Source organism: Callorhinus ursinus, unplaced genomic scaffold (assembly GCF_003265705.2).
Source record: "Callorhinus ursinus isolate GAN/ISIS: 27379988/994484 unplaced genomic scaffold, GSC_fseal_2.0 scaffold1, whole genome shotgun sequence".
In the NCBI taxonomy this organism is placed as follows: Eukaryota; Metazoa; Chordata; class Mammalia; order Carnivora; family Otariidae; genus Callorhinus; species Callorhinus ursinus.
In genome coordinates, this window is record NW_027397063.1 from 52,424,279 (window position 1) to 52,450,911 (window position 26,633).

At 41.7% G+C, this 26,633-nt stretch overlaps 1 protein-coding gene across 1 annotated transcript in view; it reads right to left on the minus strand.

Moving 5' to 3' along the window:
* Positions 1 to 18,370: 18,370 nt before the first annotated feature.
* LOC112826425 (limbic system-associated membrane protein-like) overlaps positions 18,371 to 26,633 on the minus strand; it is a 65,429-nt gene continuing 57,166 nt past the window's right edge. The window contains exon 9 of the mRNA XM_073897837.1: positions 18,371 to 26,344. Coding sequence (XP_073753938.1) covers positions 26,247 to 26,344 — 98 coding nt within the window. The 3' untranslated portion in view covers positions 18,371 to 26,246. The remainder of the gene's footprint in view (positions 26,345 to 26,633) is intronic.

Here is a 26,633-nt window from a genome sequence, read left to right on the forward strand (position 1 = left end):
TTTCAAGATTGGGTACATGATCTAAAGTTTGGAGCCCACTGGTATTGAAGTCTTAATGAATGGGCATTATAGTTTTTATATCTATATAGATGAGCAGTTCCCATTTTGGGTCTGTGGCCAATTCTGACTAACTTCCTCATGAGGACCTGGTTCCCTAAACGCATTACATTATTCAGCATGTTATGCTTTCAAACCACTCACTCGTTATTTTATTATTTATTTAGTATGAAACCTAGGAGACAGATTGGATTATGGTATTTTATTTATGTGTTTAATTTTGAATCAGCAAGTTTGAAACAGCAGGTCTGTGATCACCACAGGGTGAGCATCAGCTTATATCAGCTTATATCAGCTTAGAGTTCTCTGGGATCCTTGTCGAAACAGTAAAGTTTGAACCAGGGAACCAGAAATGCGAGCATCTGTTCCTTGGGACTGCTCCGTTAGAAAAATGTATCACATGCCCTGTAGCATATAGGTCCTCCATGTGTACTGCAATTTCTAATATGTAGTTGGTCAGTGATTGTTGAACTGGATGGGGCTGGAGATCAAGGATGACTCTTCCCGTGGTTAGTGAGGGGCTAGAAGGTAGAGAACGATGGGTCTGGGAAGGGAAGGGCACTGATATTTAAGTGAGCACTCTCTGTATTTGCTACTTATGCCAGACAGATAGGAATAAGCAGTTTTTCTTCATGCCTTATTTTTCTTTGTAACTCCTGAAGCTGCTTTTCTATTTATCCTGTAGGACCTTGCTGAATCCCCCTATGTCTTAATTTCTGCCCAAAGGCCTGGACTATGTGGCTCTATCCAAAGTGGCCTATCATCTCCCCTGGAGTCCATGTTAGAATCACCCACAGCACTTTCCTCCTTCCTGATCATGATCCCATTGAATTTCCATGGCCCCCCAATTGGGAAAGTTGATAAGTATCTAAAAGGAGACTATTGGGTTCTATAGAGCTATAATTTATTTTTTTAATACTCAAAATACTCTGCTTTCTCTTACATAATACAGAGACCTTTATGCTACATTCATATAGAGATTCCTGTGTACATGTAGTGGCTTTGTGCTATGCCTACTTGGCTGAGCTGGAGCCATATTCCAAGAATTCCCTTTGTTTCCTGGCTAGGGCTGGTCACCAGAGAGACATATATGAGATTTGGAAAGCAGAAGAGAAGCACCAGCCATCTTTACGCTTTGAAGTTGGGTATGGAACCAAATGTGGCTGCAACTTACTCAGGTTGTTGCTGATCTGCTGGCTCACCTCGCTGGCCTAGGGCTCCACCAGCTCCTGCCAGCTTCTCTGAAGCTCAATATGTGGGCAGCTCTGGGGTGAACCGATCAGCTTATCCTGTAAGTCACTCCCATGGAGGCCATAAGAAAGAGGCAAGGGTCCCAGTTTGTTCTTGTTCTACCCATTTCACAACCTCTACCCATTTCATCATCCCTTCTTGACTACTGGCCCTGCTGACTCAGGCCCAAGAGCACATGCAGAGGCAGTGGCCTTATGTAGACTGCTTAACCCATTCCCATAATTGCATATATGGGAGAAATAACAATCACTCCTAAAATAACTTCCTGATTCTGTATTATTCACAGTGGCTCTGCTTCTCCGATAAAACCGTAACATAAATATGCAATGCAGTATGGCCTAGCTAGGGTTTCTATACAGTATAGAAGAATATTAATTTTTTTCACTACGATTTTGATTTCTATATCCGATCACATCTCTTTTAGTTCCATGGTTAGGCCTAATATTTTCTATGGATCAAAATAATTATAAAAAGGGAGTTTCAGTTACTTTTTAGTATTTCTCAGATTATTACTATGTCTGATTACAAAGGAGCAAAATATTTATTTTATAATTAAGTGCACATACATTAATTTTGTTGTATGTTTTATTTGCTTTCATCATCAGATTCTGTAATACATGCATGCATGTATGAGATGCATGCAGAGATGGTATGCCTTGTATCAATGTTCTCCTAGATTTTAAAAAAATCATAGAGACAATCTTTGTGGTAGTCCGACACTTGAAGTATTATCCCATTGCCCATTTCACTCAATAAGCTTCCATTCAACAGTATCTATCGAATACCTACATATGTCTGGATCTATGAATTTCTATGAGGGATTCAAAAGAAATATAAGGCATGATTCCTGTTCTTATGAAATTTATAATCTATTACTTTTCTTTTTATGCATGTTCAATTTTTAAATAATTTTAAGCTTCCAGAAAATTTCAGTTTAGTATAGAGATATTTTTTTTTCCCCTGAGCCATTTGAGAATAAGTTACCAACACAATGCTTCATCATCTCTGAGTGCTTTATTATGTACTGTATTCCCCCCCAAAAAAATCACAGCAATTATCAAAATCAGGAATTCACATTGATAATTTACTCCTATTCTGTTTCCCGACTTCTATCATTTCACCAATTATCCCAATAATGGTTTTTATAGCAAAAAGATTTAGTTCAGGACATGAGTTGCATTTAGTGATCATGTCCCTTCAAGTTTCCTTCAATCTGGAATAGTTCATTACAGAAGTAATGCTGTGCTTTCCTCTCTGCATCCTATCAGGTGCCCATGATTTTGATTTGCGCCATTTCTTACAATGTTCACTTTGATCCCTTGATTAAAATAGTGTCTCCCAGACTTCTCCACTGCATATTCCTCTGTTCCCTCTGTATCTAATGGGTATTCACAGTGTGTGTGTGTGTGTGTGTGTGTGTGTGTGTGTGTGTGTGTGTGTGTTAGGGGTGGGATGAGGATTATTCTGAAACTATGTAAATATCGCTTTCTTCATTAACCATTCATTCATTTGTATCAGTATGGACTTAACTGTTTTATTCAACAAGTGGTATTCTATTGCTATTATGATTTAGCTTAATGTTCAAATTATCCCAGATTTGGCCAGTGAAAGCCCTTTTAAGTTGGCTAAGAGACAGGTGTCTCTCTCATTCTCTGAGCTTTCTCTTTTTTCTTTTTTTACTTTTTGGCACAATAAAATGTTCCAGGTTTATTTATACTTTCTTTTTTCCAGCCCTGGAATCAGCCATTTGTCCAAGGATGTTGGTTCCTTTTTTTTAGAGGAAATAAAACAAGTTAGGTATTTAGAAAACAAGGTCTGGGAACTAAGTGAGCTCATTACTTGTGGGTTGTTGCTGCTCTTAGTGGATAGTGCTGGGTTATGTATGTGTGCACACATATGTATGTGCATATATTGATATCTACATATACCCACTATTATCTATCATCTTTATTTGCATCTGTATTGAAAATTAACAGTTCACACCAATACCTCTGATTTTATCCCAACACTATAGAGTTTATTCTATTTTCAATATTTCTACCTCCCTTCTCTGATAATGAGAAACTTAGCTTCCATTTTCTTTAATATGTGTATTTATTTGATCAATTCCCCTCCGTGTTACCACCTTCTCACTGTTGCTACCACAGCATTACACTAAGCTTCAGGGCCCTGATTTGCATGGACCCCTATGAATGCTGTGCTTTGCTGGGGCTTCTAGCATGTCCTTGATGAGGACAATGGTCATAAACAGGACAATTCTGCATGTAAGCATTTTTGGTAAATTGCCTGGAGAAATATCATAAGAAAACTACCTGCATCTCCAAGACTCCAGTATTTGTTAGGATTTTTTTCTCATTTTAAATAAATATTTACTTTTAGCAGTTAGTTCTTTAATAAAAATTTTATATTCTTTTTCTTAGGCAAAGTCCCCCAAGTTGAATAAAGTTTAAGCATCTCAAATTCTGAACTTGCCTGTCTATACTATATAGTTTATGTGCTCTGTCTGATCTAATGTCATAGTTAACTTTTAAGGTAAGCATTGTGATTGATAAATGAAGACACCGAACCTCTGACAACCTGGGTCATTTGCTCAAAGTTACGCAGTTTGGAATTTGAAGCCACTTTTTCTAATGTCAAGCCCACCACGCTTTCCAATATGTCATACTCCCTCATGGAATATAACCTTGATGTAATCGTGGCTTGGTGTTGAAGAGCTACTTCTTTGGAAGTGGATAGTTTTTAAAGCTCTTAAAATGTGAGTAGGCAAAATGTCTTTGATTTTTCTCTACTAGGGCTGGCTCGTTTAGGTCCAGAGGCAGAATGTACCTACAAACTATACAGATTAGTGTAGACACTGGAGCAGGAGTTGACAAACTATAGCCTACAAGTCAAATCTGGTCCTCCACATGTCGTGTTTTTTTTTTTCTGCCTGTTTTTGTACAGTCCGAAAACCAAGTTAAGAATGGTATTTACATTTTTTAATTGTTGAAAAAAATTTAAAGAATAATACTTTGTGACAAGTAGAAATTACAAAAATTTCACCTTCTGGTGTTCATAAAGTTTTATTTGGACACAGATACACTCATTTATTTATGTATCATTTTATACAATAACACAGAGTTGAGTGGGTGCAACAGAGACTATATGGCCAACAAAGCTGAAAACAGATTTACTGTTTGGCCCTTTCCAGAAAAAATTTGCTGATCCCTGAACTGGAGTCACACACATACTTGCGTTTGAGACTTGGCTCCACCATTTGCTAGTTGTATAATTATGAGTATTTATCTAAGTCTTACTTTCCTCAGATATAGAGTGTAGATAACAATGGTGTCCACTTCTTAGCTTGAGAAATTCTCTATAAATGTGTTACAAATACCAAAAAAAAAATTGCATTTCTTTATCTAAGGCAAAGTGAATGATGGTCTAGCTCCCACATATCAGGATTGGCAGGTAAACTTACCTCAGTCACGATAAGGTGTGGGGTGGGGGGGGTCCCTTCCACCTCCCTTGGGATCATGCAAGAACCCCAAGGACTCAGGAGCATCCCTAAAGAAGTTCTTGTAGGTGATCCCTGTTTGTCCCAAGGCAGGAAGTTTGCTGGTGTTCCCCTTTCAGTGCTATCACAAGAGGCCACGGGATCTTCACCATAGCTCCCATTCCTGGGGCTCCAGATATCACAACACCCTTTTCTCTCAAGGTTTGGCCACCCCCCACCTGAGGGCACTGTGTGTAAGCAGAGACCAGGTCTGTTGGTGACACTCTTATTCAGGCTATTCTTGCCAGGCTCCTGAATTCAACTCTTTGCTTAGATCAGCCAGTCCCTTCCTCTTCAACCCATGGAGAATCCTTCTCTGGTAGTTACTCCTCCATCTCCACAAGCCCCTAGTACCCAGGAATCCCAGGCTCAGGTGCCTCCCAGGGGCATACAGTAGAAAGAGCTGAGAGTAAGACAATAAAGTGAAGTGGGTACTGGGGCAAACTCCTCCCTTCTAAGGGTAGGAACAGCTCCTCAGCTCCTACGGATGGTTGCCTTTTAGGTCCAGTGTCTCCAGATGTTCTGCTTGTTCAAGGGAAGTTATATGTCTGAACAGTTACAAGACAATTCCCATAAAAAAGACATTGTGGGGGAAAACAATCTGGAGGCTGAATCCTGTCTAAAGGTAGCCAAATAATCCTACCTTTTCTAAAAATAAAGAAATGAATAAGGTTTCTTGCCCATCTGAATGTAGAGGGACCCCCAGACCTAGCTACTTTCTTGGAAAGGAAAAAATACCTCTCATGCTCTCAACCTGAAACCAAGGAAATAAGATACAGTTAATTTCTTAAGCAACGTTACTTTGGCATATTGCTATTAATTATAATTATTTTATTACTGATCATGTAAAAACAGTACATGCCTAGCATAGTTAGCACTCAATAAACGTTTATTATTACTATTTTATTAATATTATTACCCCTCTCCACCCTATTTCGGAATATGTTAGAGTGGAACCCTAGAGGGGTACCAGGACCCCGTGTGTGCGCGCACACGGTGTATAAATGTGTGTTGGGGCCTCAAGGGGACTGACCGATGACAAACACATTCGTAGAGCTCCGATTCCAGCTACGGAGAGGTTGCAGGTTGACAGGTCGCGTTACCGCCACCTGCCGCCCAGTGCGCCAAACTGGCACTGCTCACAGTCGCTCCCGCCGGAGAGGGCGGCTCTCCCGGCTCCCCGTTCTGGGCTGCAAATCAACCTTCTCCTCCCAACGCGCACACACTCTGCGGGCCGGCTGCACAGCTGCCGGTCCCCCAAGTGGCCAAACAACGTTGTCTTTTAGATTCCTCCTGACCTGGTGACAGGCTGACCGGTCCAACTCCCAGGGGAGAGGGAAGACGCTGAGCTCGAGCGGGTGCGGGGTCCGGTGCCGCACCGCGCTGTGCAGACCACGGGGGTGAAGACTGGGGACAGCGAGCAGGAGCGTCGGGAAGACGCACGGCTGCGGGGGACCCGGGGGGCTCGCCCAGCTTTGCCTCTTTTCCTTCCCTAATCAGAGGCGGCATGACTCACTCCTTTGTTTCTGGAAAAGATGTATCTGTACTAGCCCGAGGCGGAATTCACCCTCCCGCACTCATCAGGAATCGCTTGCTTATTCGCTGCGCGCCTCCGCGCCCGCCCGGGACGCGGGCAGAATCCTTACTCGGGCTGTCAGCCGCTGTGATGGGTGACACCCAACCAGCAACCTGGCGAGCCCGCCTTCCCAGCGCTTCGGGGTGCGCTTCGCAGGGGCGGGAGCCCGCCAACACTCACCTCTGCCCCCTCGCGGCGGGTGCGGGCATCGCAGCAGCTCCCACGCCACCGCCCACCCTCAGCCTTCGCGGCGTCACTTCTGGGTGTTTTTCAAACAGCATTTTTACAGCTTCATTCAACTGTTGGGGGTAGATGTGGTTCTCAGGTTAATTACTAATGAATGAGGGGTGTGTGTGTGTGTGTGTGTGTGTGTGTGTGCGCGCGCCTGTGCGTGTGCGCTGTGTGTGTGTGAGGGAGAGGGAGAGAGAGAAAGGGGGGAGAACAGCTATAAGAGCATGTTTGTGACAGGATAATGGAGAGGAGAGAAAGGAATAGGAAAAAATGAAGGAAATTAAGAAGCAAGAGAGGCAAAATGACAGTGATGAGGGAATAGAGTGACAGCAAAGGATGCAGAAAGAAGGCAGGGAGCAACAGTTTGATGGAAAATGGGAGGGGACTTATGCATGAAAGAGAAGGGAGGATTTGACATCCGTGAGAGGTAAAGTTTCATTTTGGTGAAGTGAACCTTGTGAACATTTCAGCATACCTCTCTCCTATTTTACATCCCATTTTGTTTGGCAGCTGCTAGAAATGAGTTTCCATTCTTCTGTCTTGTTTTAATATGCTCGTGTCTCCCACATCACTAGATCATTAGAGGCAGAAACAATTATGCCGCACATTCCGTGTGTCTGAAAGAACCCTGGGTGCGCGCGGGCTTATTCCCTCCCCGTCGCCCGGCGCCATCACCCGCATCTGCTTTCCTTATCTGATCCGGGTTTTACACGGTGTCTCTCTCCACTGACCTCTATGGGCTGACATGTCCTTTGGGAAACAGACCAGTAGCTGCTCAGAATCCAAATGTGTGTGACAGACACTCTCACAAAGGCTTCTGCTACCTACCTATCAACAAACAAACAAAGCAAAGCCCAGCGGCAACATAGAGCCTCAAAAGTGGGTTCTTTTGAATCACATTTGTAGCTTCCGACCTAATCGCTTTTATCTCTGGAAGAACAAAAGACGGAGATTTTGCAAGGTCTGTGCTAGCTATAGCTGGGTACAAGCGGTAAAAAGGTTGAAAGGGATTTTCCATATCTCAGTCTCAGTTACTATTTTGTCAACATTACCCAATCTTGTTCCAAATTTGAGGGAGGGGGGTCACATTTAGAAAGCCTGGACAAGATGATAAAAACTGTTTTGGCAGGAGATGAATCAATGCATATGGGCGTGGGCAGTAATGCCCAAACTCACTTATCACAACAAATGGTTTTATGAAAATGTTTTGGCCAATACAGTTTATTTTGCCATATGAGAAGTGGTTGCCTATCTGTATGATTGAATGGAGGGGATGGGCATCCGATGGGTCACTCAGAGGGAGCTTTCCGGAGAGTGGACATCCTCGGTGTTCGACCCTTATTCTGGCACCTGCCAGGAACATTCAAGGAATGCAGTTTGGAGAGATCATTTCTTATTGTGATTAACGGACTGTGATGCAGATAAGTAATAGGAAGAGAAAAAAGGTGTTGGTCCCTCAAAATGCAAAACCTTTCTGTAACATGGTTATTATCAAATAGGGAGAGTTACATTATTCTTGTCTCAGCGAGTTGTTGTGAGGTTAAAAAGATAATGGTTGTGTACATGCTTTGCCAAGTCCGAAGATGCTCCCCAGAGCCAGGGCGAAACAATGCTTGGGGGAAAAGCATGGCTGCCACCGTTTTTCCAAAACCAATTAACGCTAGATCTCCAAATCATTAAATAATTGTTTAATGCCCTAACAGTCAAACATTTACATTTTATTTCTTGTTTTCTTTTCACTCTTCCTTGATATCTCTTTCTGCTTGAATCTGTTTAGTATATTTTCTTATGATCCTCATCAGGGTTTAGCCAAAGAACCCATACTTTCATTGGGCTTTACCAAAGCTGTGGCAAGGTTAGTCTCCCATAGTGATCAGTGAGTTTCTCAGTTCCATGCTCGGGTTCTGTACTGCAAAGAGAGCTCATGGCAAAGAATTCAGATGAATCTGTGAATCTATACTACAGAGTGGGGTGGGAACCTCTCTAAATGTCTTTTCTGTTGGTAGAAATCAAGTGAAATGCATCCCTCTGGTGTGTGTGTATATATACATATATATAATCTAGTATTTTATACACAGTACCCTCCTCCCACACACAGACACACATCTAACTTTTGTTTTTTACCCCTATCTACACGATTAACTACTTTATGGGACTCAGTGGTTTGCCTTTAGATTTGGAGTGAGAGCAGAAATACATGTCCCTGCATAGTAACTTCAGCCTAAGGTTGAAAAGTAAAAACGTTTAGCAAAACTGCACATGGACCAATGAATTCGCTCTCTGTATTGGATTTCCGGGACTGCGTAAAACAGCACGTACTGATGGTTCATTTAATAGAAATTTATTTTCTCACAGTTCTGGAGGCTGGAGGTGCAAGATCAAGATGGGGGCAGGGTTGGTTTCTCCGGAGCGCTCTCTCTCTTTGTCTTGCAAATGACCACTAAATGGAATTCTGAGACCCGATTGCCAATGGGTGTGTGTGTGTGTGTGTGTGTGTGTGTGTGTGTGTAGGGGCCCCCCACACTAACAAGTAATTCTCCCACACCAGCTGGGTGTCCTACAATTCAATTCAGTTCCCACACCAGCTACCTGGAGATAGTATCAGATCCCACCGGTTAAAGGCACAGGTCCACACGACCGCCCCTCCCCTTCAGATGCCAATCACAAGCCCGGGTGTTGCACCTGCTTCTGAGCAAAAAGCTACAGATTGGAAGCTCTTCGGAGGAATCCCTGTCCTTGGGTTCAATTAATTTGCTAGAGCAGCTCACAGAACTCAGAGAAACATCTTACTTACAAGATCACCAGTTTATTATAAAAGGACATAACTCAGGAACAGCCCGAACGGAAGAGGTGCACAGGGCAAGGTGTGGTGGAAAGGACATAGAGCTTCCACATGCTCTCCGAGAACACAGACCTCCCTATGGTCACCAACCCAAAAGCTCTCTGAACCCAGTCCTTTAGGGTTTTTGTGGAGGCCTCATTACATAGGCATAATTGATTAAATCATTGGCTATCGGTGATCAATTCAACCTCCAGCCCCTCTCCCATGCCCAGAAATGGGGGGATGTGAATGAAAGTTCCAACCCTCTATTCATGGTTGATCCCCTCCTGGCAGCCAGCCCCCATCCTTAGGTGCTTCCCAAAAGTTACCTTATTCAAATAGACCCAGTTGTGGTGTAAAGGGACTTGTTATAAATAACAAGACACCCATTTCACCTTTATGGCCCTGAAGCCATTTTAGGAACTGAGGACAAGAAACCAAATGTCATGACAAAAGATGTGGCTATTTCTCATATCATTCAGTAAATTCCAACAGTTTTTGAGAGCTGTGAAACAAGAACCATGAATTTAGACCAAATATGTATAGATAAGAAATATATTTTAGTCATCTGAGTGAGCAAATACATATTTCTAATAAGTCACCGTATCACAGTGGCCTTCTCGCTGTGTCCTCACAGGGCCTTTTCTCTGTGCAAGAGCCTCCCTGGTGTCTCTTCCCCCTTCTTACAATGATGCCAGTCATATTGGATTAGGGCCCCACCTTTATGACTTCATTTAACCTTAATTATCTCTTTATAGGCTCCATCTCCAAATTCGGTCACATTCTAAGGTACTAGGGGCTTAGAGCTTCAAGTGTGAATTTTGAGCGAACACAATTCAGCCCATTACCCTTTCAGCATATTCACATGGGCTACTGAAGCTGACAACTGGGAGTCCTTTTTTGGGTTTCACAGAGAAAGAGGTCTGTGGTAGAAACCACCCTAACATTATTAGACCCACACAGCCCAGAGATGGGGTGCTGGGGTCCCACTATTCAACTCGCTGTGTGACTGGGACAGCGATCAGTTAATTTTCTGAGCCTCAGTCTCCTTATCTATGAAACATGGCCTGCTAGTTCTCCATCATTATTCATGCATGATGCTTTAAATCTTTAAAGTATTTTTATGGTGCATCTTCGGACTGGTAATTCTTTGTGCTAGAAGATAGTGCCGGGGTTAAGAGCAAGGCCTGTGGAAGTATATAGATCCGAATTTGGATTCCAGTCTGTTGATTTCCTTTGGGCCATCATTTAACTTTGGAAAAATTCAGTTTCTTCCTATGTAAAATAGGACTGATAATATTAGCGACCACCCAAATTCATGTGAAGCTTAACAAAAATAATACATAAAAATTTGAGGACATGAAAATAGTTTATCATCATCATCCATAGTTTATTTCTGTAAAGTCTTTCCCTTGCCCTTTTCCACAGGACCTTAACCTCCAAATGGAGCTCAGGCCTACTCCCGATTTGCGTTCCCTGCCGAATCTTTGTGATATTCTTTTGTGCTCACGACCATTTATTCTTCAGGAGGTTCTCTCTCCTCTTCCTCCTCTCCCCAAGCCAGTGGTGTGCACCTCCACACAACATTCACATATTCTCGTTGCCTCCTCTCCAGACAGCAAGCCCTCAACAGTCCCCCATAAACATCACAGCCATTTCTTTCCATGTGCAATGCTGATTTGCTGCCACAGTTTCACCTCACTTAACGCTCTTTCAAAATGTTCTTCTCAACCAGAAGCTTGAGTAAGCAGGTAGAGATAAGGATCAAAAAACAGCATTCACCTTTACTTGCAAGGCATCCCAGGTCCTAGCACAGAACCCGGCAAAGAGTAAGGACCCACAAATAACTGGGTAATGAACAAAGAAATGAATGGTGTGTTGACAAGGGTGTAGCCAAAACACTAAACCTGTTTTCAGTGACAGATCATAAATGGGGGAAATTCCAGGGGGGATAATGATGCAGGACAGCTGTGAGGAAACATTGCTATGGACGCAGGTGTGTGTGTGACATTCTGAGAGAACAGCAGAAATACCTTTCAGAGCAGGTGTGTGTGTGTGTGTGAGACATATTCTGAGAGAATATCAGAAATACCTTTCAGAATCAAATAGTTTAAAGGAGAAAGGAGGAATTAGGACACTGCATGTGGTAAAGAGTTCTGAAAAGTTGCCCCCTCCATTCATAAAAGGTGTTCACGACCCCATTTTTAGTGATCCCAATTTCACCTACACACAGCTGTAGGCATAGACCAAATGGCAGGACTCTAAAAGGGTTGTTAAAATACCTCATTTGCATCATGAAATGATTGACTTATAAATCTTTGTTAAACGTCCGTCTTCCTGGGGCGCCTGGCTTGCTCAGTCGGTACGTGTGCGATTCCTGATCTTGGGGTTGTGCGTTCAAGCCCCACATTGGATGTAGAGATTACTTAAAAATAAGATCTGAAAAACCCCTCAAAACAGGGCGCATGGGTGGCTCAGTCAGCCAAGCAGCCGACTCTTGATTTCGGCTCAGTCATGATCTCAGGGTCCTGGGATTGAGCCCTGCGTTGAGCTCCAAGTCGGGCTCCGCGCTTAGCGGGGAGCCTGCTGGGGGATTCTCTCTCTCCCTTTCCCTCTGCATCTCCCCCCACCTCTCTCTCTCTCTTTCTTGCTCTCTCTAAAATAGATAAATCAATCTTTAAAACAAAAGCAAAGTCTCTCTCCCCAGATAGACAAAGTCTGGAGGACAAGAGCTTGTCCTTGGGGAGCAGGTGAGTAATTAGGCATGGTGCCTGGCCCACACTAGTCTCTTAATGGAGACTTGTGAGTGAACAAGGGAATGAATGAATGCACAGTAATTGGCATCTGTGTATTCACACCTTCCCAGAGGTTTTTCCCACCACTCCTACTGGTCAACTTGTTAAACAGTGAGAAGTGACCTTTCGTTTGCAGCGCCACACCCCTCTATGTGAACCCTTTCAGGTGGACATGTCAGGCCGTGTAATCACTGTCAGGCCACGGAGGCAGCATTCTCTCTCTTTTCTTTTCATGTCTCCCATGCCGATCTTGGATTAGTTCCGTTGTTATTGGTGTGATAATATTTTAGGGTGTATTTATTTCGAAAACAATAAGGCATTTAGCAAATGTTATATATACAGGAGGTTTTAAGTGAGACAAAATGCAGCGATTAATGCTAATGAGGCTGCTGTTAGCTTATAATATTCTTGGTGTTATAATCATGCATCACTGAACATGGGCCTCAGTTTTTTCAACAGATGCCGATCTTAATGGCCACATTCTCTTCCCATGGATAAGTTAGCTTTAGTTAAATGTACCATTAAAAATAACCATTTAAAATGTTAATGACAACAGTGACTCTATCCACCAGGAATTTTTGTTTTAACCTCTGCTTTATTACTTCTTTATTTTCAAAGGGACTTTGGAAAGATGAAAACCTTCGTGCCTATTTAGGGTACTTTAAACAGAAGAGAGAGAGGGAGGGAGAAAGAAAAGCTCATTCCAATTAAGATCTGGTGTGACAATTCACTGTGGCCTGGGGCTGCAGGCCTGTGTCGTTAACACTAACCACTGGGAAACTAACTCTCCTGTGTTTTTATCTCTTGTTTCTTCTCAGTATTAATTTACAATGTGAATCAATGCAAAACAGTAATCTGAACAGTGACTACAAACATATTATACATAAATATTGCATAATTATATTATCAAAAAAGTGGAGAGACATAATACCAAGACTATATGGGTGTTATTTTCACAAGAAAAATGCAGGTGTATATTACTACATTTCATAAATATTAATTTAAAAGAGTTCATAAAAAAAGAAAAAAATTAGAATGTGAGGCAGAATTAGGTAATTGGGGTCCTTGCTAGTCCAACTACTTAATATCCAAATATCTTGTCATCCTGAAAGTACCATTACTTTATCACAAATTAGGATTAAAGAGGGAAAAACACCAGAATGTTGTTACTTAGGGATAAGGATATGATTCTTCTAGAACAAGAGAAAGTCTGAGCCAGGCTTTTTTCGCTGAAAGATGGAGTTTGTAAAACAAGGACTAATAGATGCAGAGGGAGAGCTGTGTATCTTCTCACGTTTTACCACTGGTCATGCATGCCCTGAGACAGATTCTCCAAGTCCTAGAACGTGGCTGCATGTTGAGTGAGTGTAGGGGCAGGGGAATGTGTGTGTCTTGGGAAAGCCCATGTGTATTTAATGGCCATGACTCAGGCCTTCTCCTGGCTCATTTCTTTCTTGGTCCGGCTACATAACTCTCCAGGCCAGGTGAAATCAGTTCAGGGCAGTGTATTGTAGCTGGTCTGGGCTGGTGAGAGGCGAAGCAGGGAAGGGTTGGCCAGACTTGGGGGCCATGTTTATGGGGAGCTTTTTCAAGTGCACACCCCAAATGTCCAGCAAGTGGGAAATGTCTCCATTCTGGAGGGGTTCTCAATCCTTTCCTTGGTGAATCCTCTTGGTTCTGGGAGGTTTTGTTTTGTTTTGTTTTGTTTTGTTTCAGAATTTGCTGAAATATTAACGTATCTGGGTGAATCGGTGCTACTTGAAAGCTATTGCATCTCATGACTGCTGGTATAGAGCCTGGGAATTTACGTATGAAGAATAAGGCAAAGGGCGCTTGCCTTCGGCTCAGGTCATGATCCCAGGGTCCTGGGATCGAGCCCCGCATCAGGCTCCCTGCTCCACGGGAAGCCTGTTTCTCCCTCTCTCACTCCCCCTGCTTGTGTTCCTGCTCTCCCTCTCTCTCTCTCTGTCAATTAAGTAAATAAATAAAACCTTAAAAAAAAAAAGAATAAGGAAAAAACTCAACAGTACAGGTTACGCTAATAATCTAGGAGCCAGGAAAGAATAAAAGGACAGAGAAGTATGTTCAGAGTCCAGGGATTTGGAGTCAAAATGTTAATGCAGTAGAGGTCTGTGGATGGAGCCTGTGGCTGCTGTAGTAAAAACCGTAATACAGGTCCTTTTTCATTGACAACTGCCTGGGAGCTTCTAGACTCTTCAGCTGGAGCTGCTTGGGACCATAACCACACCATTTCTCTTGACCTAACCAGTGTCCTTCCCCATCCCTGAGGTTTTGATCAGGGTCTGTAACCCTCCTAGAGTTAACAGGTAGAGACTAACGGGGGGGGCGGGTCAGGGGTTGTCACACAAAATAATCTTTATTTGCAGCAAATAAGGAGATCGTGGAGAATAACTTTCAAACAGTGGTTCCCTGAGCAGGGTTGAGCAGGTTCTTTTTATTTAGGGTTTAGGACAGATAGTCACAAAGGGGAGTTTTGTCACAGCCCATAAAGGCAGGCATAAAGTTGCGCGGGCATATTTAGAAAGCCTGCCTGTACAGGCATCCTATGTTATGTTAATGAAGCTTGTGCCCCTCCTAGGGCGGAGACTTTGACATTATAATGAAGCAGAGGCGACTGGGAATAGGAGCTCTGGGGCATGCTCCGAGAGCCCGGTATAAACTGGATAGGGTCTTGGGCTTATTATCTCCGGGTAAGGAATGCAGGGTTTTGCTTGTTCAGAGGCTGGAATTTCAGTTGACCTTGAGTCCAGGCTTCTGTAAAAACAGCTAATGGATTTGTGAGTAGGGTCTGAAAAGATACAATAGCTGATTAGGAGAGAAACAGTTCTCTGAAAAAAATAAGGTTTAAGTTTTCTGCTAGTTTTAACTTAATTAACCCTATGGGGCACGGTTTCGATCCTGCAAAAACAATTCAGGAATGTACGTTGGATCAGTCTTTACTTTTGAAACAGCACTGGGAGTTTTACCATTGATTTATTGTCTCTGGTATGGTTAGGCTATTTCCTGGCCTGATAGAGACTGTTAGTTTTTGCATTCCATTTGTTCCCTTGAATCCTCAACTACTGAGGTTTTTGCATTTGTAATTCTAACACTTACTCTGCTGGAAGTGTGCTTGGGCAAGAAGAGCTGGTAGGGCATAGATCACAAAAATAGCTGGGGGAGGGGCACCTGGGTGGCTCAGTCATTAAACGTCTGCCTTCGGCTCAGGTCATGATCTCAGGGTCGTGGGATCGAGTCCCACATCGGGCTCCCTCCTCGGCGGGAAGCCTGCTCTCCCTCTCCCACTCCCTCTGCTTGTGTTCCTTCTCTCTCTGTCTCTGTGAAATAAATAAAATCTTTTAAAAAAAAAATAGCTGGGGGACTAAAATGACTTGTGTCCTGAAAGTTGTCTTTGTTTTTCCGGGGACCCCTAACTTTTTCTGTTTTGAGGTCCACCTCTGGTGCCTGTGCCCACTGTCTTCTCCATGCAGACAGACCTGAGGTAGAAGTTCTTTGTACCAATAGATCTCGAATTTGATCTGGGAGGCCAGACAGGGGCAGGATGAGCAAGTAGAATGACACAAAGTAGAGATAACATGGCCAGTCCCAATTTCACATGACCTTATGTAGTAAAAATTGTCTTGTTTTAAAAGCACATGACAAGTTAGCCCGCACCTTTTCATTGAGAGTGGTTGGGTCTGTAAGAGGTGATTAAGTTAGAAGACCTCCCCTTCTCTGTTCTCAAACACAGTTCCCGGGGTTTTCTAAAGAGCCTCAACAGTTTGAGATTTGTGGGCCAGGAAGTAGCTTTGACTAATGAAAGTCTACGCCAGTGGGCCAGTCTAGGGAGTAGAAGAGAATGAACTTGGCGGGGAGAGTGGAGAAAGGGCCTTTTCCTCTTCACACCACATGGCAGTAAGTCTCCACTCTTGGGCTTACAGGCAGCCAAGTGTTCCATGTTTAACAATTTTGTGTGTGTGTGAGGGAGGGATCTGCCTTTTGTTCCACAGACTTGAATTTAGAAGTCTTCTGCCACTGTGGTGAGGTTACAGTGATTGGTAGAAAATAATTCCACATGAAGTACATTTGTTGGTTGCATTGAACACAACTCAATTCTATTTTGACAAAAGTTTGCTGAATTATTAGCCATTCACCGTGCTAGGTCTGAAAGGATCACAAAGGTGAAAAAGACATGGCCCTTTCATTAAGAGGTTAGATTCACAGACACCTTCTTCCCAGCTCTCAGTTGCTGCTTTGAACATACTTTTAAATACATGGGTATAAAGGGAGTAGAAAGTGGGATATACAACAAGGAATTTCTTCTGGGGCACTCAGAAGGCAAAGCCCAAGGTGGTGTTAACTTTCTAACCCTGTAGCTTTTGTGGCTAAAAGGAAAAAAAATCTCAAGCCACTTGGGGACAATGCTATTAGAGACTCCCAAGTGTTTTTTTGTTTTGTTTTGTTTTTTATATTAAGATTGGAAATGGGAGGTATATGGCTACCCTTTGCCCCAGGTTCTTGGGAGGTAACCTTTAGGTCCTTGGAATTTTCCAAGTAGTAGGAGTTTCTTTGTTATTCATGTTGGGCCCTTGGGTCACACCTGATAGTTCATGCTAATGAGGTAACTTCTGGTGGGCCCCTAGAGAGTTTATGACAAGATGATTCAGGATGGGGGCTGGCATGCCAGAAAGACCAACCAGGTGGTTAGAGTAGTGGGGCTTTGGGTCTTGTGGTAGTGACATCAGTCTGACCTGGAGAAGGAGTTCAGCTGTTCTGCCAATGATTCAATCAGTCATGCCTAAGTGACGAAACTCTAATAAAAACTCTGTGCACCAAAGATTGGGCATTATCACACATCAATGTGCTGGGAGAGTAGCGTGTCCTGACTCCATGGGATGAGGACAAAGGAACTTTCATGTTTGGGATTCTCTCAGACTTTGCCCTATGTGTCTCTCTTTAACTGTTCTGATTTGCATCTTTTTTGCTATAATAAAACTGTATCATAAGGATAACACTTTCCTGCGTTCTGTGACATTCTAGAAATTATTACCCTGAGAGGATAGTGGGAACCCTGAAACTGTGGCTCAGACACGAGTCACAAAATCAGGGACCTCAAGCCACCCTCATTTCTGACGCGAGGGCTATTTTGTTTGAGAACTATCTCTTTAACTTTGAGTTTGGTAAACTCATTGAAGAAAGGCATTTTCAGAATTTTATATAAAATTCAAACTTGGGAAGATTAGGGCCTTAAACGGTCTCTTTAAACCAGAGGGGACCAGGGGTTTGCTTCTGTCTGAGACCTTCTGCCGATTATTGGATTTGATCACGAGTGCTTACTTCCTCACCCTCTCCCTCAGCCACACTCTGATTCAGGATCAGTTCTCTTGTTTTTTCCTGACCTAAGTTGGCTACTAAGAGTCAAACTTCATACCCTCCCAGTCACTTCTCGTGTACAACGAACCAACCTCACCTCTTCAGATTGTGAATTGCTTATTTCTCATTTTCTTTTGCTATCTTCTGTCTGTCCTGTGCAATGCTATAGGAATTCTATAGAGATTCTGGACGCATTTTGTGAAGGTAATGGCTCTCAGTAAGAATAGACAACAAACTTTCTTTTTCACAAGTAGAAAAAAAAATAGGTGGCTTTAGAAAGTAATTTTGTTCCTTCTATTGCTATCAAGTAGGATCTTATTAAAACTAATCCTTAAAGATACCCCTACTATGGAGACTTTAATGAAAGAGTATACTCCCTAATGTTTTTTGGGGGATTATGTCCTAAGGTCTCACTCAAATCCAACAATCTGGAACTTCTTAATGCTTTACCTGTGGCTTCCCAATGGTAATTAATGCTCTTTCTTATGATCCCTTAAGGGAGAAAAAAACTTGCAGAGAACCTCTTTGCTTAGTTGAAGACAATTACTGTAAATGCCACATTCCCTTCTGTGATAGGAGAGATACTGATAGAGCCTGCAAGAGATTCTCTGGTATTCTGTCCACCCCTTCTTCACATTATTTTCATCATTGGCTTCGTTTCCTATCTTATTCATGAAAACCAACCTCCGAGAGGCAGTGCAGTCAACCACAAGATCACTGACTCAGGTCAATGAAGACATGTCTCCTTTTCACATTTATTTCATTTTGTTTTAAGATCACAGAAGAGCAGAGCATTCATACGTGTAAAGTAACAGAAGAGAGAAACAGAATTTAAATACATTTTAAAAGAAAAGAAAAAAAGCTTTTAATTTTAATTTTTTTTTTTAACACACATTGCGCTTTTTATTTTCCTTCACAGAGCTAGTATCCAGGGAAAAAAATCCATCCAATAAACTTTGAACAACAACAACAACAACAAAAAAAAAACAAATAAAAAATGGCCATGTGTTTGTATCATCAAGGAAAAGTTTTGTTTATGTCTACAGGGCTGAAAAAAAGGAATATATATATATATATTTATATGTATATAACACTGTTAATAAGGAGAATTCTAACCAAGAGCAGGATTTATACACCCTTCAGTAGAGCAGTGATAAGGAAGGGGTGAGGCAAGGTTGGGGGAAAGAAGGCGGAGGTTTTGTCCCATGCTTCTCTCCCCCTGCATCTTTTTCCCTTTAACCTTCCCTCAAACCCAGTGAACACTTAGGGAGCAGGACTTGGCCATAATCACCAGAATGAACCATTTACATTCTCTGGTGAAGAGCAAAGACTTAGGGAAGTGGGTCCAGAAAAGGCCACAGATATCTTAGAATTACTGCCACATTCCACGAAGCTCGTAGCTCCATGTTTTTTCTTCATTTGCAAGAAGCAGATGTTTACTCTGTGCCTGGCTTTACATAGAGAAGGCTTGTGCAGAGGAAAATGTAACTGTAGGAATAGATCCAGGAGCACCCCTCAAAGAGACACCTCTGAAATAACCACGAAAATGGGGAGTTGTCCTATGGGCAGGTCATTCTCCCACTTAAAGAGAGATTGGTAAGTGCTCAAAGCACATCCCGCATCCTTATCTACGTCAAGTGATACTAATGCTGGGAAGTTATGGATAATCCCTGCTCTACAGTACACAGGAGACTCAGATTGTTTCTGTTCTCTTAGGCAATGAATGAAAAGATAATTTGAGCCTCCAGGATAGTGTGGGGCTACACTTTGATAGGTTAAAACAAGTGGGCCTGTGCTCAATCCCTTCAGAACATGGCACAAGAAAGTAATTCCTCATTAACTGCCTGAGAAGCATCATTTCTGTGTCCCCTCTTCTCAGAGAACTGAACTTCCACATTTGATCTTGGCCTTCACAACAACTCTTACTGTATTCGACTCTGTCACCTCCTGAAATGTGTTTCTTTTTGTCCTATTTTTAACTTGTCTTCTTTAAATGATATCGACCTGTACTTTTTTGAAAATGAGGCTTGTTTTCTCTCTGTTCATTTGCTTGACTTCACAGCCTCTAAGTCAAGTTTAGGGAAACTCATGCCATGAGAAATTCCTTACAAAACAAAATGTATTGTCTTGCCTTTTTCTCACAGAACAGCCTTTTGAAACTGCCTGGGACCACAAGCCTACTGCCATCAGCTCAAGCAGAGTTTTCAAGGACACACATTTACTGAAATGAGGCCCTTGGCCCAGGATGAGGAAAACAAAAACGAAAACAAAAAAAACCCCTGATGTTTCCTTTCATATGCACAGCATGCATAATACTCAATCTGGCTACTTTCCTTTCTATGAAAAATTATTAGAATACAGTGCAATAGTTGGATTTTTTATTATAAGGAAACAACTCCAGCTATTTCAATGCCTTCAGTATCATCTGAATGTGTCCCTTCTCTACATTACTAAGAAGTTTTGATCAGAAGAGAATTTTAGAACCAGTCCAGGGACCCTGTATTCTAGACGTTTTGGCTTTTGAAATGGAGATGATGGAATGATGGTACCGAGAAACGAAGGTGGTACAGAGGCCAAACCGAAGGTGACAAACAGCTGCTTGGAATGACCAGCTGGCCACATGCTACATGAGTGTAAAATTCTTATTCAGAATCAGAGTTTAGAGCTGACAGAGGTCTTAGAGATGTGATCCAAATTCCTTACTTTCAGTATGAGAAAACCAGGTCTCAGGAAGGTTAAATGACTTGCTTAAGGTCACCTAGCTTGTTTGTGGCCAGACCCTAGCCAGAATCCAGTTCTCTTGACTTTCTGCTTCACCTTAAAGTTGCCATTTATCTTGGGTGGAGGAGTGTACTTTAATTAAGTGTAATGTCAATTTGACCTAAATTTCTTTCTGTAACAATCCATGCAGAAAGTTCATGTGATTCCCAAAGTCATCTCTTTGATGGCTCTTTGTGGCTGTTCAGATTGTAGAAAATACATATATGTCACTCTTTTAAACACATCAGACCTTTCAAAAAGACTCCAAGAGAAGGTGCCTGAGAGAGATAGTCCCAATTAAAGTAATTATGTCCTCATTTGCAATATTCAGGATAGATATGTAGAAATATAGGTCTATCAGATTAAGTAAAAGTAATCATTTCCTAAGGTAACTTGGCAAGATTTTTCTCAAGGATATAGCCTATTTCTTATATCCTACAATTTCTTAGAATCAAGATGAAAAGGAAGCTTTCCCAATGTCTTTGTCTGATGGAAAATAAAAACTGAGTAATATTTTGCTCACCAAGCTGTAGGTGACTTTCTTGGATCCATTTAAATAAGCCATCCTAGATGGTGGGTAAGAAGTAACAAGACACTGGGAGTTGACGCAACAGATACATGAGACCTTAAAACTCCTTCCTCCCTGTCTTCTCATTTCCCTTGCTCTGGGGTCAGGTGAGACGACTGTGGCAACAGTTGGAAGAAATTCCACTTAGGTCCCTCAGGAACAAAGAGGTGGCCTCTTTGTGACTTGAGCAGGATGTCACCTTTAATAGTTCCTGTGGTTCTGCTTTTGCTGAGGCAACCTTCTTGTTTGGGACATTAGTCATACTCCTTCCCATTCTGATCTGTGAAATGCTTTAGTTTTTATTTGATTTTTTTTTCTTTAAGATTCATAGAATTAGCTGAACCTGGGCACTGCATGAAAAATGAAGTTTACATAGTTTATATTATGTACATAAACTAGTGATTTACATTGATTTACACATGATTGGTGCCTAATTTATTAATCAGCACACAGTATGTAAATGCACTGAAAGGAAATCAAGATTTTAAAATAAGTTTTCCATAATATCCATAAACATTTGCACTGGTGTAAATGTTAAACCTAAACCTAACGTTAACACCAGCTTCCTTGCCAAGAGGAAAGTGATGTACATTGCTGGGTGAAAACAAATTCTCTCTTGAATTTCAGTTGGCCGCATTTGACAACACAGCTACATGCAAATGAAAATAGTTTACTTCTCTTCCACTAGTATGCACATAAATGTAAACTCCATTTTGCATTTAGTGAGATGTTTACAGATATTATGCCAAACATGATGGAAAATTTACATCAGTGGGGCAAATGTAGTCTTTGGAAGAGAAATATTTTAAGTACGGAAGAAAGAAGAAGGCTTCCTGAACTGAATTTGAGTTTCTTAATTTAGGGTCCAATCTCACCATTTTTGTGGTATGTTTAACATTTGTCTTCAAAATATTAATAGTTTTTATAGGTCAGATATAGCACTGCACTTATATTTCTATAAAAAACATGAGAGTTACCGGTAACCAAGACTAAATTCAGGCTAAAAAGTTAATGAAGATGAAGAGAAAAATAAGGCCATGGCTAATCCCATGGAACTTGGTCCACAAAAAATTCCTCTTAAACAAGTAATTACGAAGTGGAAAAAATGGGGCTCCGTATCTTTCTAAATGAAGCATAGCTCTTTTTTTTAACCAAATTCAGTATTTTTTCTTCCTTTTAACCATTATTCTAGATTTGTCTTATAATACATACAATATTGTAAATATAGCATCTGTAAAGATAAGATTAAAAAAAATACATACACATATATATTATTTTTCCACAAATAATTCAAGGCCTGCAAAAAGCAAAAGGAGAGATTCTGGGAGACAAGCCAATAGAAACAGTCAAACCACAACCAACCTGGGGATGGAAACTGTGACTCTGGAGTAGTTAAGAAGCTAACAACTTGGTAGGTAATAACTCAGAAATAATTTCATGCTGAGGAGTTTAGTTTTTGTGTGCAAAGGAGGTAAGTCCATTTTTGGAGGAGAAACAGATTTGTGTTTCTGTCTCCAAGAACATGAAAATCACGAGTACTTTTACAAGGTCTCTATGAATAGCCCCAGTTGACTGAATATGTAGTAAAAAAATGCCCATGGCAAGGGAGAAGTCTGTCTGACTTGGAAGAGAAGGCAAAGGTCAATAGGACAATTCTTCCCCAACAGAAAACACAATTTTTCCCTAAGCCTTAGTTCTTTCAGGGCAGAGGGATATTATGTCTCAAAACAAGTAAGATTGTTCCTCCAACAAGGCAACACCTTCTGATGAACAGTTAATTGCACAGAAGATATAATTCTGCAGTTGTAAAACCTAGGATAGTTCTCATTCTTCAGGAAGTGCCCTTGGTCAAGGTCATTTCTGCTTTTGTTAACTGAAGGTCGGTTCTAAGGATTTTGTTTTATGAGTGGTGGAGTTTCGTTTTGCATACAGAGGACATTAAATATATTAGCCATTCAGATTAATTGATGAATTTCACTCCTCTCAGGGTATTACTTCCAACCAGTTTGTTCTTTTCAGTGCAGGGTTTCAAGTTTTGATTACCAATGGACAAGATTCTTGAAGGGATTTATAGCAATATGATGAACTAAATTCCAAGAAGTCCCATGTTCAGACTCAATTTCTTGGTGTCAGTCCTCCGGCTGCTACCTTTTTCCTGACCTTTCTCCAAATTATGTTCTCCTCCATTCTTCACATTGCTTAGAGACATTCTCAAACCTAGGAGATTTCTGGGGCCAATGTTTGCTCTGAAACAGGAGCCAGGACAAATTTTTTTTTTTTTTTAATTCCCAGATCCTGCCAGAGATATATGCAAACACCACAATATTCAATATATGTTTAATTATGTTTAATATATGGTCCATTATATTAAAACTCAGGGAACAAATGGTGCTGACAAGGCAGACATTCCTTTCTGTGGAGAATCTCCTATAAAATCAAGACCTTGTCATTATGATAGGGTGGAGACAATACGAATGTAGGAGTATGATTAAAATATGTCACATGCCACAAGGATCTGTTCCTGAAACTGATACTAAACCAAATTAACTCCTCCTACTTTTCTTTTCTTATATATCTTTAAATTAGCATGCATTCCTCTAAAGCTTCCACCTAAGGATGTAACTGGCTCTTCAATATGTGGGGAATATTTATCATCAATGATGATAAACTTTTATTCCTGTACTAAGACCAAAATGTTAGAGAAACCCCGATTGTCAATAAACTGATGCTGGATAGGAATATGGCTCACCTTCCCTATATTTTAGTAGCTACTTTCTGGGATAAGAATTTCTGTACTATGCGAGGATCTGCCACAAATACTCTTATCCATCCCTAAGCCCAATTTGCCCTTCAGTTTCATGTCTAAACTGCAATCACAAAAGAAGGCTGGTAATAAGTTTTCTAAAACAAACAATAGAATCCCCTAGAACAGATTTAAAATGTTGCTTATCAAAGAGATCATTACCTTCAAAGACAAGGCTCATTGCAAAGAGACTGCAATTAATGAAATCTATCAGTAGAAATTTTAGGTCTGTCTTCTCTTCTTCCCTCCCTCCCTCCCTTCCTTCCTTCTTCCCTACCTTCCCTCTTTTCCACTTTTTCCCTCGCTTCTTCTCTTCCTTCCTTTTTCTATTTGCAGTTAGGAAATTTCCTGTTTTATATTCTGTGACACTATTTTTCAGGTTCCAAAACTAAAGGAGGTACCATATTTGGCTCTTCTGAAATACATTCAATTGTGACCTCAATAATAATCCTCTGTCTTTTCATAAACTGAGTTACTTCCAATGCCTCCTATAGTTCAAGTGAAAGCAATGGTTGGTTTCCTGACAAAGACATCTACAGACAGAGAGCCAGCTCTCTCTGCAAGACCTTTCCTAAGAAAATCCTGGTGTTGCGGTGATACCAAGCTTTGTTGGTGTGTGTACAACTTCGACCTAAATTATTACAAGTTTCCCAGTTCTTTTGATTAAGGAACTAACTCACATTTCAGATGACTCTTGTTGATGTAAACTTAGACATCATATCCCCCACAGTATCTTTTTCAGGAACCAGAAGCCAAAAGTGAGCAGGGAAGGTGGAATATATTCCAGCGGCCTGGCCTAGGATAATGATGGACTACTGCGAACAATGGTGCTGCAAACATTGCCAGTGGAGCAAAAAAGGAGATTGTGCAGGCCACCAAATAGAGTATTAGCTTACAACACCAGGACAAAAATCTGCAAAGGAGCACAAGGAATGGATTCCTTCTTGTTATGGTCAATGCTTTGTATAGAGCTCTGCCAACATCTCTACAAAACGAGTAGGGTCCTGCACATCTGGTCTACTTTTCCTGCTTTGCTCACTCTCACTATATTTTATCTGAAATAGGAAACAATCTCTGCTCAAGGGAATCCATGGGCCAAATGCAGTGTTACTTGAAGATCAGGGAAGGGGCACAACAGGGCTGCTTAGGATCTCCATGTGGCTCATCATCCTTTCATTGAGAGTTAACACTTGGAGACCTTCCTGGTTCTTGGGATTTACTCAACACATGCTACTCACTCCTGCAGCAGAGCAGGTCCAAGCCTGCAAAAAGCCAGGAAATACATGAATTCCTCAGACTCATGAAACAAGAGTGAAGTCAGAAACCTTCTCTCCTAGGTCACCTCATTGACGTCACTGATTCTTTCTACTGTTTGCTCACCCCATCAATAGTAGGCACTTTCATTTACAGTGATATTCTGAGTGACTCTCGACTGGGTTCTGATGATTGGACTAGGAGGAATATGAGGTTCTGCCCTTAGAAGGGGCACAGCTTGGTGTGGGTACACACTGATGTCATGCGACAGCCATGGGGGAGGTTGGGGGACTCTGCTCCATGCCTCCTTCCCCACCATGTCCCACAGCAACTTGTCACAGCCGCATCTCACAATTACAATGCGGGACAGTATCTACAGCACAATGAGTCTATGTACACATGGACCATTCCCTTGGCATGCTTTAGAGAGAGACACACACACGCTCACACACATGTACACCCACGTGAGAGCGAGAGACTTGAGCACGCACGCACAGTGGAGAAAATTAAAATGGCACTTCCTAGAGTTTGCGGCATGACTAGTGCTGGGGGGTGTGGTAGGGGGTGAGGAGAAGCAACAGCTATGGGGATGGGGGGTATAAAGGGAGTCTCTGGGATGGATGTGGGGGAGATAGAACACACTGGAGGGGGAGGAGATGGTCTTAAAAGTTGGAGAGATAGTGGAGGCAGGAAAGCCAGGTAAAGGCTCAACACAGGATTCCAGCGCGGATTCCACTGATAGTCTGAAATGGCTATGAGTCAGCTCAAATGAAGAACAAAATTAAAAGATGATGGAAATATAAACACCAAAGGCAAGACCTTATTTTTTCTTTCCCCACAGATGAAAAAGAATGAAGGAAGGATAAAGTGTGTATGTGGGGGTTAATATCCATCTGACACTTCTTCACTTGTCTTATTTTTACAACATCCGGGTGTCCTTAGCATGATGTAGTCTTTATATAGTATATATTTGCTTCGATATACACATATCCTTGTAGAACTTTTCCCACCCTGATTTATAGTTAAGTTTTTATTGATGGACTTTAAAATGGTTTTAAGTGTATTTTCTTCTTGGTTTTCTTATTTCCCCCTTCATTTATAAACACACAAAGTTGTAAAATAAACAGTCTCCCCCCATCTCGCTCTCTCTGTCTCTCTCTCTCTGTATCCTGTGTGACGCATTTTTGTGTGTTTTTTAAATTATTTTTAAATTTTTATTCTATTAACATTTGCTGAGAAGGCAGAGCAGAGATGCTGCCAGCAGCCACAGTGGTACGGCCAGACTGATGGATCCATTTATTCCTCTCACCGACCCAGGCCCTGCAATGCAAAAGAGAAAGAAAAGAGAATAGTTACATCCAGCCTCACTCTCTGTTATAGCTGACAGCTGACAGTATCAGAGGTAAGAATGGGCCAGGTACCAGCACTTCAAAGTCAGTGCGCTTATGTACAGCCCAAGAAGCACTCCCCATCTTTCCTAAGTCCTTCTCCTTGAGTTGTAAGTATCTCAAGGGGTATCAGTGGTCGAACACTTCAGAATATAAAATGCTCTTGGAGAAGGCTATCACTGATGTGTCTGCTGGTGCAGCGGGGTCCTCTTCACCCAGCC